We start from the raw sequence: 17,647 nt of genomic DNA, 5'->3' as shown, positions 1-17,647 counted from the left end.
TCAGCACATCAATGCTCTGATGATTTTCACAGAGAAATAAATTGTACTCATGTTTATTCTGTCATGGAAACAAACACTTGTAGAAAGAAGAGGATGACTGGTTTAGACGCCCAATAAAGGGAATGAAATATGACCAATGACTATTAATTTCCTAATATTAGTTGAACACAAGACTGTGAAATCAGTTTATGGGTGTATGTGTTAAGTGAATGTGAAAGATGATAAAAAAAAACAAATGAAAACATGTAAGAACACACGAATCATGCAATAAAGCCTTTCCTAGGCACACTAGCCTAGTTCCTTCCTGCATCTAGACTTCTATAACATGTGTTAACAGCCATGCCAATGAGCGATCCTGATTCTGAAAACCTATAGATGAGCTAGGACACTGCATCTGGAAACAGATTTAAAAAAAAGAAAATCCAGTGTATCTGCACCTGTTAGGTCAACAATCCTAACGATCCTGAAGAGACTTACCTGAATGGGGACACTAGTTTCCTGAAATCTGATGGAAAAAAACAGACCCTCTTTCCAGAAATAACCAAGTAGTTCTAAAATTCTACATATAATTTTAAGGAATTCACAGATCCCCTGGAGCACATCCACAGAATACCAGTTAAAACATCCAATGTCAAACAAACTGACTGTGCCTAATTAAAAATCAACTTACCTAACCCCCATTGAACCAAACTTTGCATCTTGGGCTTATTTTGGGAGTACTTTTCCTAAAAAGATAAAAAAAAGAATGAATAGACTTTGTTGATTAGAAAGTAACAATAAATATGTATTTATCTTTACTGAATAAATTACCATGTTATTAGCACTTCTTGAACAAAGGGATTTACTGTCTATCTGAGGGGTTTTGTGTTGTTTTTTTTTCTTTTGTAATTTCCTGTTCACCACAAATTGCTTAGCAGAATGGCTTATTATTGCCACAGGAAGCAAAGATTTCAAGTAGAGTGGTTTCAACAACCCAGCCTTTTTATTCTTCTACTGAAACTGAAGAGGATGAAAAACACTCAGTCCCCTCGATAATTAAAGTGGAAATCCTTTCCCTGTGAGATTAAATCTTTCATATTAAGTCTATTTCCTGATTTGCCATGATTTTAGAGCTTGTATCTGAAAACTGCCCATTTGAAGCAGAAATGACCCAATTGAATGTGACAAAGGAGTCTATACCAGATTTGGAGACACGTACCCCTATCCTGAGCAAATGAAGCATTAACATTCTCTTAATAACAATAAAAAGACTTTTTACATGAACATCAGATGATCCTAAAGAAAAGAAGGAACTAGGCTAGAAGGTATCCACCTTCAAGAAATCTACAGTAAAAAATGGAAAAAGAGATATGTGGATATTAGAAGATATCGGAACCAGCTGCCACTTGGAAAATGATTTATTTTAAAAAAAGAAAAGCTACAGACCAATGTCTGGACTGACTGCCCACTTCTGCTAGCATAATCTGTTAACTATGAAGAAAAACTAAATCAGTTCTTAAGAATTAGAATCAGTTCTAATTTAAGAAAATTAAATTAGTTCTTAAAGAAAGGGACTAGAACTTAAGTCAGGAATGAAAAGTATTTTCATTCATGAAGAGTTCAATCTACAGGAAAATAAAACTAGTATAATCACAAAAAAGCTTTTTTACTTAAAAGCAGTACAAATAAACATGTTGATTACTATGCTGTCAGCTTCAGAGGCATTTTGCTGCACTAAGCATCAAGCACAGACAAGAAAGTAAAAAACAAAAAGCAACCTTAGGTTGAAAGGTAAAGAGATAAAGTACTTTTAACCACAAAAAAAAAAGAGCAAGAGAGAAATAATAGTAGTCATGCAGTCATGCCTACATGGTACAAAAATATTTGCAAATGTGCTGACCTTATCTTAACTACCAGCAGATGGTTTAAAAATCTTCTAGAACAAGAGAATAAAGTCTAAATGTGTTACAGCACATTATATGTAAAGTCTTTAGGTATTTCATAACTCTATAATATGGTTATGATACTCTAGTATAATGGCCTAATTTATGTTGTTGACAGGGTCTATGTTTACCATTTTTTTTTCTAAATTGGTGAACAAAAGTTCAGCACTGGCACAGACAGTGGAAATTTAAAATTTTAAAAGATTTGGATGAAAATTGAGTTTATAAATCTCAAGCAAAGTAAATCTAGACCACAGCACACACATCTACATTCTGTTACTTTGTCATGAATTTTCAAAATCAAGTTTGGCAAATATATAGATCAAAGTCAACAAAAACATTCTGTAGACTGTAAACTTCAGTTTCCAATGTTAAAAGCTGCAGATGTGCTTTCATGAACATAATGACATATGTCTGATCTAAAACCTGAGCAGTACAAGTCAATCTGTAGATGCAGATCTTTGATCACTAGAGGAAACACTTCAGTACTCAAACATGTAATTCCACCCTCTAGTTATCTACTCTCTTAATATTGCATTTGAAATGCTCTGTACCCATCCTGCTTAAAGTGGTACTGACTTGTAGAATCTCTGTGAGGAGAGAAACTTCCTAACTTAGTATATATAAATGTTTGCATTGTACCCTTTTCCTCCTACTAAAGTTCCAGTCCCAGTATCCTCCCTGGTGGACAATAATGGTTTCATAGCCACAACCAACAAGATAGGTACCATGGGGGAATTCCCTGGTGGTCCAGTGGTTAGGACTCAGAGCTTTCATGGCTGTGGCTGGGGTTTAAGCTCTGGTTGGGGAACTAAGATCCTGCAAGCCAAGCAGGCCTGGCCAAAAAAAAAGATAAGTACCATGGGCCTCTGCTCTCTAGGCAATGTGACACTCTCTGCCCAGTGGGAAGGAAATTCTCTCTGCAGCTATGGCAACAGCTGCCACCAGGAAGTCAGGGCTCTCTGCTCTCTTCCAGAGATGGCAATAATGAACATTTTTAAGTTGGGCACTCTTTAACTTGGGGCCCTTTTTTGTGCCTTTTTCTGAAAACTTAGAGACAATATAGACTTTTCACTACTGACTCTAAACAGAAATGCATTCATTCTATTTTCAGAACAGCTGTACCTGACACCAACTTGTATATGGTTCGCAATAATGTCGGAGATGAGAGATGCTTTCTTCAAGTTGGGTCCTTGGTTCTTCCACATATTTAGACTGATCCTTAGGAACGGAGTAGAGTGAAAGCTGCAAAAATTGAAAAACAAAACAGAAAAAAATGAAGAAGCATACACAGCAATGAAATAACAATCAACTGTCAAATTTATAAGCATCATATTTCTAGTAATTCATGAACTACAGTGACTAAGGATTATGTGCACCCTGAACCTTGCTTTAGACCATCTTTCTACCATACTTACTTTCTTAATAAGGCCTAGGCCAAGACAGCAGGGCTCTTATGAGGTGTCATAGCCTCCTCCGACCCTACTCATAGCAGACAAAGCAGCCCTCTTCACCCATTTTATATACTGGTATTTGTTATTTCACCTTAGATTTAGTTTGAAAAAAAGGATTCTATTACTCTAAAGGGTGGGTGGGAGGTGGGATAGGAAAAAAAAGCCTGAGAGTAACTGAAGAGTCAGTCTAGACTTAGTTCTAGTCTAACCTAGCCTAGTCATCTTCTAATGATCAGTCTAATGCTAACGAAAGCAGGAGAGCAGGTTTGTCCCCCAGGCAGAGAAGAAATGTTTCAGAGCCACCATGGGCTGCCTTCTTCACCCGCAAAGATGCCATTGTCCCAAGGCCTGAGAAGAAGAGAGTAAAGGGCAAAAAATTAAGCTATCCAGCTTTATGTAAACACCATTCAAGTAACCCTGATCATGACTGAAGGTAGATATTTATGATACTTTACACAGAGTATTTTAGTTTCAAAAGAAACGAAATAGCCAAAATAATCAGTGGGAAGCAGAGACAAAAAGGAATGTAAACAATGGAGAGATGATTTCTCATTTTATATATTCAGTATTTATTAAGCATCTACTTACAAGCCTCTAATCCAGCCAAGAAGCAGGATGAGCCCTGGTCTTTAATTGCTTAGGAGAAGGAAAAATGTGAATGTTTTCTTGGCTTAATAAGCAGTCTAGAAGCAGGAAGATCACTTAGAAGTGACTTGTGTTTACAATCTACTGGGATAGAGCAGTTTCCCCAGTAAAAATGTAAGAAATATTCCTTAATTATGCCCTTAGCTAAGTACCATTAATTAAAGTTGAAAAAGCCATAGTGAGCAGCATTCCACATATAAAAACAAACTATAAGGAAATATATTTCCTCCTTTTAAACATCTTCCAAATTGTTATAGCTTCCTGATAGTCAATTTGTATCCTCCCCATAGTAACTCTATCAGATATTCAAAATATATCACAACATATTACCTCATTAACCTTCACAGTATCTTTGTGAGGTGAGTCCTTTTTTGATGATGCATAGACCTTGAAGGTGAGCAGGCTCAGGCTGGCCGGCCCCACGAACCTCTGAATTACCTGAAACACAGAAGCAATTTAAGCCTTCTCCCAATTCTCCAAACTGAAGGTGTGTAACTTGGGCACACTTGCAACCTCAGCCACTTCTGCTCCAAAAGGCTTATTGTGCATTATGGGAAATAAATGCATTCTTGAAGTTTTATGGAAGTCAGAACCTAAAAAACATGTTCTCATGCACTCAAAATTCCAAGTCATCTTTATCTTCATTTCCAAAAGACAGTAGTAGTTTCTGAGTTTTCTACTTAGCCTTTTAAGTAAAATAAATGACACACCACACACACACACACACACACGCGCGCGCGCGCGCACACACATTACTAACAGGGGAAGGAGTTTTTAATGATCTCACCAATTGATTCATTGAACAGAGTGAAGATCCTTTCTTTAATTCTAAGAATGAAATGTTCAGCAGCTCTCGCTTTCCATTCCTACCCAGAGCTGCTCTCCCCCAATCTCTGTTCCCAAACTCACACTCTTTCTGTGTCCTGCTCTCCCTGACCGGGTCACTCATGCCCATGGCTTCAACACAAAGCCAGTGACTCCCAGATATGCAATTCCAGGCCAGAGTTTTCTTCTGAGCTCCCAACTCACTTATCCTATTACTTCTGGACATTTCCACCTGGATGGGACACAAGCTCCCACCACCAAACACACCCAAAACCAGCTCATCAGGATCTTGATTGTGCCTCCAAGTCTCTATGAGGCCTGATAGGTGAATGTGTGCTGTAGAATCAAGAAAAGTTTTAAAAAATAATACATTTAAAAAATTAATACACAGCACTTGACCATCTTGAATCTTTCCACCAGAAATGCCCCCTCTTCAGCTACTTTTTCTCTCAGGAATGGTGCCACCCTCCAACTAGACAACCCAATCAGAAGTTCTAAGGTTATCTCCACTACCCCGCATCCTATTGGTTATTAAGTCCTGTTAATTCTGCCTGTTAAAAGAACTTAATTTACTCTCTCCTCTTTTCTTCTCCCCTTGGGCCCTTGTTTCTTTCCTGGATTGTTTCAACAGCTTAATTCTAACTGTTCACCTGGCCCTCTGATGACTCAAACCACCGCACTGCAAAAGAATGATCCTTCTAAACTGCAAACCTGAGTACTACCCGTATTTGAGATCCTTTGGTATTTATTACCTAGGACTTTTATGTGAGTCTAAGAGGCCCATTTATGATCTGACCCCAACCACCTTCTTCATCAGTCACTCTGCCTTTCCCCATAAAACTTGGACTCCTGCATTCTTCCCATGCTGTTTTCCAGCTTTATGGGTTCATTCATGCTGGTTCCTCCACCTAGAATGTTCTACACTTGCTTTGCTTTCTGTACAATTGCCCAAGAGCATGGAAGTTGATTGCTTTTCTTGTCTTATTTATCCATTTATTTATGACTATGAAGTTCTCCCTCCCAAACTAGAAGCCCTTTCAGGATGGGGCTGTCTCTCACCCTGTATTCCTCATGCCTACAACAGTGCTTAACACATAAAAAATGCTCAAGAATAGTTTCTGCCTGCATGAAGGGACAGAAGACAGGCAAAAAGTAAATGAGTGATTGACCTGTTCTAACTACTCAGGCATGATTTAGCATCATGGAAATCCTATTCCTGAGATTTGCAATGCCGGTAATGTGAAAGACTAGGCTACTCAGAAATACTCACAAAGCATATAGTGCCAGTTAAAACCTCAAAGGTCTGTTGAAATTTATGCCTGGAGTCACACACACACACACAAAAGGAAATTCCCATATCTCAGAAGCAAACAAAGAGCTGGAAGCTATTTTTTAAAAAAGAAATGGTTATTACTTAAACTGGTTTTAAAAATAATGACTACACCCCAAAGCATTAAGTAGAATACTTGAAAGGTATTAATTTCCAGGCAATACTGCCACTAATAATTTCTTTTGCTTTCAGGATAAAGGTTAGTGAGCCACTCTGACAGTATGCCCCTCCCCACTCCCCAGGAGATGGCCTATCAGGCTGCTGGTATCTGGAGGTGCCAACTCAGTGCTCTCTGCCCTCTGGGTCTGTTCAGACTACTGACAACACTGCTGAATACAGGGGACTTTCCACTGAGCCAGCTGACTGGCCCCACCCCAACTTTGTTCAATTCCCCTTCTTACCAGCAACAGTTGGTGCCTCATCCCTTTCCCACTTCCTCATCCAAGCATTCTGGGTTCATGCTGACCCCTATTTCCTCCTCATTTGATACAATGCCTTGTGTTGACCTTTTAAATTCTTGATTTCTGCTTCAATCATTAATCCTCCCTACTTTTCACATATTTCATCTCAAATTTCAGTAGAAGGCTTTCTACTGTTTTTTCATTCAGATTTCTACTTTTATGTTCTTAATGATTAATCTCACTCACTTTCATCTTTTATTTTCAATCTCAACTCATTTACTTTTTAAATTTAACATTTTGCTGGAATTTATATGCATTTTTCCAGTTCTACTGAGAAGTAACTGGCACACATTGCTGCCTAAGTTTGTGTACCACATGGTTAATTTGCATATATTGTGAAACAATTACAAGTTCAGCTAATGTCCATCTTCTCATACATGACAAAAAGAAAAAGAAAAAAATTTTCTCCTTTTGATGAGAACTCTTAGGATTAAGACTCTTAACAACTCTCCTCTATATTGTACATCACTGTAATCTATAGTCACTATGTTGTACCTTACATGCCTAGTACTTATTTATCTTATAGCCAAAGGTTTGTACCTTTTGACCACCTTCCTTCGATTCCCCCTCCTCCCATCCTCCACCTATCATAACCAGAATTCTGATCTCTTCTATGAGCTAGGGTTTTTTATTTGTTTTTAGATTCCATTTATAAGTGAGATCACATAATATTTGTCTTTCCGTCTTATTTCACTTAGGATAATGCCTTTAAGGTCCATCCGTGTTGTCACAAATGGTAGGATTTCATTTTTATGGCTGAACAAAATTCCATTTTATATATATGTATGTGTGTGTGTGCACAATATACATACATTTCTTTATTTACTCATCTATCAATAGACACTTAGATTGTTTCCTTGTCTTGGCTATTATAAATAACGCTATGAACATGGGGGTGCAGATACCTTTTTGAGTTTGTGTTTTTGTGTCCCTTGGATATAGTCCTAGAAGTGGAATTGCTGGAGCACATGATAGTTCTGTTGCTAGTCCTTTTTGAAGAATCTCTACACTGTTTTCCATAGTAGCCGTATCAATTTACAGTCCCACCAACAGTGCACAACGGTTCCCTTTTTTCCACATCTATGCCAGCATTCATCTCTTGTCTTTTTCATGACGGCCATTTTAATAGAAGTGAGGTGATATTTCACTGTGGTTTTAATTTGCATTTTCCTAATGACTTGTGATGCCGAACATCCTTTTAAGTATCTTCTGGCCTTTTGCATATCATATTTGGAGAAATGTCTCTTCAGGTCCTTTGCCCATTTTTTAACTTGGTTATTTGGTTTCTTGCTACTGAGTTGTATGTGTTCTTTCTATATATTAGGTATCAACCCTTTATCAGATGCATGGTATGCAAACATTTTTTTCCATTCCATAGGTTGTCTCTTCACTTTGTTGATGGTTTTTTTTGCTGTGCAGAGGTTTTTCAGTTTGATGTAGTCTCACTTGTTTATTTTTTATTCTGCTGCTTGTACTTTAGGTGTCATTAACTTTTTTAAAATTTACTTATTTATTTTGGCTGTGCTAGGTCTTCATTGCTTTGTGTGGGGTTTCTCTAGCTGCAGCGAAGCAGGAGCTTCTCATTGCAGTGGCTTCTCTTGTCGTGGAGCACAAGCACTAAAGCACACAGGCTCGGAAGTTGCAGTTTCAGGGCTCTAGGGCATAGGCTCAGGAGTTGTGGCACACAGGCTTAGCTGCTCTGCAGTATGTGGGATTCTCCCAGACGAGGAATTGAACCCGAGTCTCCTGCATTGGCAGGCAGATTCTTATCTGCTGTGCCTAGGAGTCATTAATCTCTACTTTTCCCCACTCCTGCCCATTTTTCTAGTTTTATTATGCTAAGCCTACCCTTTTATTGCCCAAGTTGTTTTCTTTATCTCCCTCTTCTCCTGTCAGCCTCTCCGGACCTAAGCCTACCTTCCCTCCCATTCCACAGCAGGAACTGTGGCCCCAAGGGTGGTAGCACTTAAGAAAGCTCTCTCCTGCAGTTGCCCTTTCAGTTTACTGCAGGCTCTCAACAAATTACAACAACAAAAAACCTCATCCCCAGAGACCTGGGCCATCCAGAAATTAACACTCCCCAGGGCCACAATTCTCTCTGCAGAGGTTTACTTCAGGGTTGCTCAGTCTCAGCAATGTTGACATTTTGAGTTGGATCATTCTCTGTTGGGAGGCTGTTCTGTGCACTGTAGGGGGCACAGCAGCATCCTGGCCTGTACTCACTAGACACCAGTGCAACCCCTCCCAGCCATAAGTCAAAAATGTGTCCAGACGCTCACAAGTCTCCTCGGAGGCCTCCTCCTGCCTTGAGAAGTGCCAATTTACTTGATTAAATATTATTTCCTGATATTTCTCACCATTCAGATTTTAAGGAAATCTTTACGCTTTAAAATCTGTGGCCTTAGTCCTAATATGCAGTGATAGAAATTAGCACAGTCAATAACTGTCACCTGAGAAACCTGTGTGCAGGTCAAGAAGCAACAGTTAGAACTAGACATGGAACAACAGACTGACTCAAATTTGAGAAAGGAGTATGACAAGGCTTTACACTGTCACCCTGTTTACTTAACTTCTATGCAGAGTATATCATGTGAAATTCCAGGCTAGATGAATCCCAGGCTAGAATCAAGAGTGCTAGAAGAAATATCAACAACCTTAGATATGTAGATGATAACACTCTAATGGCAGAAAGTGAAGAGGAACTAAAGAGCCTCTTGATGAGGGTGAAAGAGAAGAGTGAAAGAGCTGGCTTAAAACCCAACATCCAAAAAACTAAGATCATGGCATCTGGTCCCATCACTTCATAGCAATTAGAAGGGAAAAAGTAGAGACATTGACAGATTTTATTTTCCTGGGCTCCAAAATCACTGTGGACGGTGACAGCAGCCACAAAATTACAAGACACTTGCTCCTTGGAAGAAAAGCTGTGACAAACCTAGACAGCATATTAAAATATAGAGACATCACTTTGCCGACAAAGGTCCCTATAGTCAAAGCTATGGTTTTTCCAGTTGTCATGTACAGATGTGAGAGTTGGACCATAGAGAAGGCTGAGCACCAAAGAATTGATGCTTTTGAACTGTGGTGCTGGAGAAGACTCTTGAGAGTCCCTTGGACTGCAAGGAAATGAAACCACTCAATCCTAAAGAAAATCAACCCTGAATATTCACTGGAAGGACTGATGTTGAAGCTGAAGTTCCAATACTTTGGCCACGTGATGTGAAGAGCTGACTCTTTGGAAAACACCCTGATGCTGGGAAAGATTGAGGGCAGGAGGAGGAGGAGACAGTGGATGAGATGGTTGGATGGCATCATCAATTCAATGGAATGAGTTTGAGCAAACTCCGGGAGATAGTGGAGGACAGAGGAGCTTGGCATCCCACAGTCCATGGAGTCACAAAGAGTCAGACACGACTTAGGAACTGAACAACAACAACAATGCTTGGGAGGTGAAGTGTGTGTGGGGTAGACTTGTGGAGAAGGGGCACAACGGGACTTCCTGCAGTGACAGAAATGATCAATATCTTGACTGGGTGAGAGTTACAGAAGGTGTATACATTTGTCAAAGCTCACATTACAATCCGTATATCTTACAATCTGTGCATCTCAATGTGTATAAATTGTATGTTAAAAAAAAAATTCATACACACCTAAATCATGTCAGGTTTATGCCAAAATATGGGTGGAGACTGCAGGTCAACGGTCATTCTCAGCAATGAGTCAGCCACACACCTGGTTGTATTGACCTGTGCAGTGGAAACTCACAGGAAGAGCCTGGGTAAAGAATCCACAGGCAGAGAAGTCTGATGCTGATTCACTACCCAGCATCTTGGGTGGTTTATTTTCTTTTCTGGTATCAAAGAGGGCTCCTCTTGGTGAGAGACTACTCCATCCGGCTTGACCGGACGTTATCAAAATGGAGATTCTCAATGGTGGGCTATCACAATTTGTCAGAGCTCATATTAACTGTTTGGGTTAAGCCACTCAATATCAGGATTTACAAAGGAAAGTCTGTTAAAATGGGCAGAAATCACCCCAGGAAAGTGTGAGGGCAATAAAAGGAGCAAAGAAGAATCTTCTTTAATCTTTTATCTCCCCAATGAAGAAAAAGAATATGACTCTGGAAGTCTGATGTCCTCGAGAAAGATTTAACCAACTGGGTCATAATAACTAAAGTGCTGGCTTTGTGACCTTTTCTTCATGGGCACTCCTGTTATGCTGCCCTGTGAGACATGAACACAAAGGTGTTCTCTCTCCATGAGGGATCCTGAGCCATCATGGTACAACCAGACTAAAAATACCTCCTGGGAAGTGAGATCACTGGTGGACCTCTTCTGGTGAGGGGCTAGGATCTCTAGACTACGTTTACCCATGGCCTGAGCACTCACTGTCCCAAGTGACAGTCTTTGAGAATCTTTCCTTGTTTGCCAGGCTCACTCTCCACCCAGGGTAGATGGCTTGGCTCAGAAACTGGGTATATATGCACCTTCTAAGAGCTGATTACAGTCAGCAAAAACAAGACCGGAAAACTCAGCAGTGGCCACAGGACTGGAAAAGGTCAGTTTTCATTCCTATCCCAAAGAAAGGCAATCTCAAAGAATGCTCAAACTACTGCACAATTGCACTCACCTCACATGCTAATAAAGTAATGCTCAAAATTCTCGAATCCAGGCTTCAGCAATATGTGAACGTGAACTTCCAGATGTTCAAGCTGGTTTTAGAAAAGGCAGAGGAACCATAGATCAAACTGCCAACATCCGCTGGATCATCGAAAAAGCAAGAGAGTTCCAGAAAAACATCTATTTCTGCTTTATTGACTATGCCAAAGCCTTTCACTGTGTGGATCACAACAAACTGTGGAAAATTCTGAAAGAGATGGGAATACCAGACCACCTGACCTGCATCTTGAGAAACCTGTATGCAGGTCAGGAAGCAACAGTTAGAACTGGACATGGAACAACAGATGGGTTCCAAATCAGGAAAGGAGTACGTCAAGGCTGTATATTGTCACCCTGCTTATTTAACTTCTATGCAGAGTACATCATGAGAAATGCTGGGCTGGAGGAAGCATAAGCTGGAATCAAGATTGCCGGGAGAAATATCAGTAACCACAGATATGCAGATGACACCACCCTTATGGCAGAAAGTGAAGAACTAAAGAGCCTCTTGATGAAAGTGAAAGAGGAGAGTGAAAAAGTTGGCTTAAAGCTCAACATTCAGAAAACTAAGATCATGGCATCTGCTCCCATCACGTCATGGCAAATCGATGGGGAAACAGTGGAAACAGTGGCTGATTTTATTTTCTTGGGCTCCAAAATCACTGCAGATGGTGACTGCAGCCATGAAATTAAAAGACGCTTACTCCTTGGAAGGAAAGTTATGACCAACCTAGACAGCATATTAAAAAGCAGAGACATTACTTTGCCAACAAAGGTCCGTCCAGTCAAGGCTATGGTTTTTCCAGTGGTCATGTATGGATGTGAGAGATGGACTATAAAGAAAGCTGAGTGCCGAAGAATTGATGCTTTTGAACTGTGGTGTTGGAGAAGACTCTTGAGAGTCCCTTGGACTGCAAGGAAATCCAACCAGTCCATCCTAAAGGAAGTCAGTCCTGGGTGTTCATTGGAAGGACTGATGTTTAAGCTAATACTCCAATACTTTGGTCACCTGATGCGAAGAGCTGACTCATTAGAAAAGACCCTGATGCTGGGAAAGATTGAGGGCAGGAGGAGAAGGGGACGACAGAGGATGAGATGGTTGGATGGCATCACCAACTTGATGGACATGGGTTTGGGTGAACTCCAGGAGTTGGTTATGGACAGGGAGGCCTGGCATGCTGCAGTTCATGGGGTCACAAAGAGTCAGACACGACTGAGCGACTGAACTGAACTGAAGAGCCGATTAAACATTCTCTACCTTGAATTAGAAGAGTCTGGTTTGGTAGTTCAAAGTCAAGTCCACTCTGTATCTTCAATGAGTGCTAAGCTACAGCCATAGGACTAACTAGATCCAAAGGCTGCACTGCTTTAGGTCCAGCCTATCCTCTGTATTGTGCCCTTCAGTCACTAGACACTCCTCCTGGAACTCAGCTAGTTGAAGGTCTCAAATTAAGGAAACCAATGTATTGGCTTCCTTGAGATTTTAAAGGTAGCTGTAAGAGACCCATAGTCATAGGGGAAACAGGTCAGCTGGTGACCCTGAGTTTGCAAACTTCAGAGGGAGTGTCATGGAGTTCTCTGGCTCATGTGGTTAAACCCTCTTTCTTTCTGACTATATTCCCTAAGAATACATCTTATATGCTGTGCTTATCAAGGTATATCCTCTATCTTAGACATGTGGACTCTCTTTGTCTCTCAACTTTTGTTTTACATAGTCCACAGAGCACTTGATTGTCAATGCAAATTGAGCACCAGGATTGGCAGTTGGTTGGATGGGGCCCTAACAGGAAATATTGTAAAAGAGCAGGCCACCACTGTTTAAAAGGCTTCCACTTCTTACTCTCTCCACTGGAGCTCATCAAGGACTGACAAGAACAAAAACAAATCAGGCTAGGGAAGTAGTGTTATATAAGATATAACAATTGGAAGAGGTCAACTAGAATTTCATTTTAAAATAAATATTTTTTACCTATCTATTCCACATCAGTTACCATGGGTTTCCCAGGTAGCACTAGTGGTAAGGAAACCACCTGCTAGTGCAGGAGACATAAGAGACACAGGTTGTATCCCTGGGTCAAGAAGATCTCCTGGGGGAGGGCACAGCAACCTACTCCAGTATTCTTGCCTGTAGAATCGCATGGACAGAAGAGCCTGGCAGGCTATGGTCCATAGAGTTGCAAAGAGTCAGACAACTGAAGCAAACACACGCATGCACACCATGATACGACACTTAAGCAAACATGGTCCCTGAGAGTTTAGAGGAAGCTTATTAGAGTTAACTCAAAGAAACTCAAGTTATAACTTAAAAAAAAATTTTTTTAAGACTCAGGCATAAGACTGAGTTTAGCCTTCAGCACTAGCAGCAAGGGCAGATTGCTGTACACAGTTAACTAAGATATTAATCACGTGAGTTCACACTCAGATCACAGTGGATACCCAGAGGCTAAACTGTCCTTGTTTTGCAAATAAAAGTGTACTGTCCAGAACTCTAGCTCCAGGACAACTTTCTGATTGTGTCCCACGAAAACTGCCATGTTGTTGCTGTTCAGTCGCTAAGTTGTATCCGGCTCCTTGTGACCCCATGGACTGCAGCACCCCAGGCTTCCCTGTCCTTCACCATCTCCCAGAATTTGCTCAGATTCATGTCCACTGAGTGGGTGATGTTATCTAACCATCTCATCCTCTGCTGCTCCCTTCTCCTCTTGCCATCAATCTTTCCCAGCATCGGGGTCTTTTCTAATGAGTCGGCTCTTTGCATCAGGTGGCCAAAGTATTGGAGCTTCAGGTTCAGCAACAGTCCTTCCAATGAATATTCAGGGTGGATTTTCTTTAATACTGACTGGTTTCATCTCCTCGCAGTCCAAGGGATTCTCAAGAGTCTTCTCCCGTACCACAGTTCGAAAGCATCAATTTTTTGGCACTCAGCCTTCTTTATGATCCAACTCTCACATCTGTACATGACTATTGGAAAAACCATAGCTTTGACTAAACAGACTGCTTTAGGGACACATAAAAATCTCAAGCTGAATCAGTCATCCTCAGAATTATTCAAGGATGCTCAGGAGCAGTGGGGCTCAAAACCCTGACAATTTGCTTTATCAATTTTATGGAAAACATAGCATATAGTCTCTCTCATTATTAAGAAGAGTAATACTTTTATTCTCCCACCATTACAGATCTATTATTTTACTAGAATTTCCACTAAAAATATATGCCAATTTCCTAACACAACACTGTAAATCAACTATAGGTCAATAAAATAAATTTAAATATCTATACATATATATAAATTTAAAATATATATACACATATATGAGTGTGTATTTCTGTAAGTATACATACACACACCAGTTTCCTTTTCAATAAAAGGTGCTGTGTACCAGGACTGTGTAACATAAAAGGTTTCAGAATCACCCGGGAATTTTTTTTAGACTCACAGATTCCAATGCCTTCCCCCAGAGTGTCTGACTCAGTAAACCTAAGAGAGTCCCAAGAATCTATTCCCACGATCAGTCAAGTTTAGAAAACCACTATTCCAAAAGCAGATGCTTGAGGAACAATTATTCAACTTAAGTTTGTAAAAACACTGAATCGTACTTACTTTCAAAAACACTTGAAAGGATGAAATGAAAATTGTCCCAAACATAAAAAGAAACAGTGACTGGCCAACCACTAGAGAAGTTATGGGATTTATTTACATTCAAGAAAATCTTTCCCATCTTAAACACAACACAATACCCTCTCCTAGTCCTCTATCTATTGTCCACTGGTTAGAAGACAGAACAGTGGATATCCTTAGTGAGCTGGGGAGTAACTTAGAAGGGCCCTGAAGGTTTCTCGAGTACAAGATATACCAGTACAGTTTGTTCGCAAAAATTTCTTGTGATCTGTGCACTTTCCTGTATGTATATGTCAACACAAAGTTAGAAAGACAGATTCCGCCTCCTTTCTCTATTTATTCCCTCCTCCCCTCACTACTCAAGATATCTAAAAGTGGCCTTTCCCAGGCCACCGATGACCTCCCAGTAACTAAACTTCAAAGGATACCTGGCATCTCAGTTGTGCCCTGAAACTGGTGACCCCTCCACCAAACTCTCTCTTCCTTTAGTTTCTAAGATTCTGCTCTAGCTCCATTCTCTAAGCTTTGTAGGGCACTCCACCGATCTCTATATGGGCCTTCTCTTTGTCTGCCCATCTCTTCAAGGTTGATGAGTCAGAGTAGTACTTAATCCTCTTCTTCCACTCCAGCACAACCTCATTAAATCTAAGTCTTCAACTCCCATTCTATGCTACTGATACCCAAATCAGTAGGCCAATTCTGAGGCCTGGTCACTCCCTAAGCCTCAGCTTGGTTGTCTAACTCCCCATGGACATCCCCATCAGGTTTTTCAATTGCTACCTCATAATGAGTTCTCTTTTTCCAAAAAGCTCTTTTTCTCTGAGTTTCCCTACATCCTTTAATGGCCTTACCAAGCCACACACAAGACAACATCAAAGCAATTCTTTAATGAAACAGTGAAAACAGATTTCAAAGACAATAAGATGCGGTCACTGCTCCCACAATCTAATAGTTTGGAAAACAAATAATTACGCCACTTGTGATAAGTGCATTACCAGACAAAGGACAGGAGTAACATAGAAAAAGGAATAAGGTACCAAAACTGGAAATCTGGGGAACAACCATAGAGAGAAAGCAGAATCAACAATCAGAAAGTTTCTGCCTGCCTTCCTGTCTTCCTTCCTTTTTTTAAAAGCAAAGTCACCCAACCGATTGATGTTAAGACTCAGTGTCACTAGGAGCAGTCTCTGTAAAGAGTAACAAAAGAAACAAAGGTTTGGATCATAAGGATGATTTCTCACACCACACTACAATCTTTTCAGTTATACTCATAATTAGCTACAATCTATGGGCTTCCCATGTGGCTCAGTGGTAAAGAATCGGCCTGCCAAGCAGGAGACCTGGGTTGGACCCCTGGATCAGGAAGATCCCTTGGAGAAGGAAATGGCCACCCAGTCCAGTGCTCTTGCCTGGGAAATCCCATAGACAGAGGAATCTGGTGGGCTACAATCCACGGGGTCATAAAAAGTCAGACACAACTGATTGTCTAAACAACAACAGCTACAATCTCTAGATGGAACAAATACAAGCAACCATAAACCATGACTTTTACATATCAGCATTCTCAATCCAGAAGCTCTCTTTTAATCTCAAGATCAGATGGGTTTCAACGATAATCTACTCAAAATAAATAACCTGGTATCAAAACTGTATAAATAAATCTAATGCTTTAATTACTGCCCATTTTAGCTATTATATAACTAGCTGTCACATAACCTGTACACTAAAATGTGCAGCTATTTCCAAAGTTATTGGATAACATCACTTTTGTATCTATCACTGTGGGTGGAAAATAAATGGTATTTGGGAACATTTTAAAAGTAAATGCCATTTAAAATTAGATATTCCTATACTTATAGGAAATGAGGCACAATTATGTATTTTCTCCCTAAATGTTACACTACTTCTTTGATCTTCAATCAACTTTTCCTGCAAAAATTTCCATCTGAAAGCATTTTTCACTTAAAAACAAAATGCTTTTAATTTGATTCTTTCCAGTTGTTTAAGAGGGAAAGATCTGATAGGGATTTTTTTTTATGTCTATGAAAACTGACAATACTTTTGAGGTTATTCATGTTCTAAAAGAAGAACATAAAACAAAAAATAGATTATGTAAAAGAATTTAGGGTAAAACAAAATGATGAAAACAATAAACAATTTTGCCCAAATCAGGCTGCATTGCTGTCCTTTGTAATGTGCCATAAACTGAATAAAAAAATAAAGAGAAACTAAATGAGTCTGCATTCTCCAAACATCAAAAGAATATGCCTCCCCCCATAATAAGCATTCAGTACAGTACCTACATTTGATACAGCAATCCCTCCTAATCTGGAGGGTCACACACCAAACCTGTAACAGAGGCTTTCTCTGAGAAGAGGATTAGAGGGATGCAGATGATGGAAAACAGATAATTATCATAACTGTACTGTTTGACTTTTTACAAGGAAAAGTTATTTTAGCATGATTTACACAATTTTTCAAATAGGTATTTTCTCACCTCATACCCCTCAGGATGGCTACTATGAAAAAAAAAAACAGAAAATAAAAATGCTGGAGAAGAGAGAAACTGGAGCCCTTGTGCATTCATTATTGGTGGGATTATAAAATGGTACAATCACTAAGGAAAACAACATGGAAACTCTTCAAAAAATTAAAAGCAGAATTACTGTATGATCCATCAATTCCCCTCCTGGATATAAATGGAAAAGAATTGAAAGCAGGGCCTCAAGGATG

General features: G+C 39.8%; 1 protein-coding gene across 2 annotated transcripts in view; it reads right to left on the bottom strand.

Annotated features, from left to right (window-relative positions):
- The window catches only part of APOO (apolipoprotein O), a 55,604-nt gene that overhangs the window by 25,718 nt on the left and 12,239 nt on the right, over nt 1–17,647 (bottom strand). For both annotated transcript variants that reach the window (XM_061137887.1, XM_061137888.1), the window contains 3 exons: nt 4,352–4,459; nt 3,048–3,167; nt 671–725 (listed from right to left, as the gene is read on the bottom strand). In XM_061137887.1, coding sequence (XP_060993870.1) covers nt 671–725; nt 3,048–3,167; nt 4,352–4,459 — 283 coding nt within the window. The remainder of the gene's footprint in view (nt 1–670; nt 726–3,047; nt 3,168–4,351; nt 4,460–17,647) is intronic.

Source organism: Dama dama, chromosome X (assembly GCF_033118175.1).
Source record: "Dama dama isolate Ldn47 chromosome X, ASM3311817v1, whole genome shotgun sequence".
Taxonomy (NCBI): Eukaryota; Metazoa; Chordata; class Mammalia; order Artiodactyla; family Cervidae; genus Dama; species Dama dama.
Note: the sequence above shows the minus strand (reverse complement) of the source record. Positions and strands in the feature narration are given on the sequence as shown.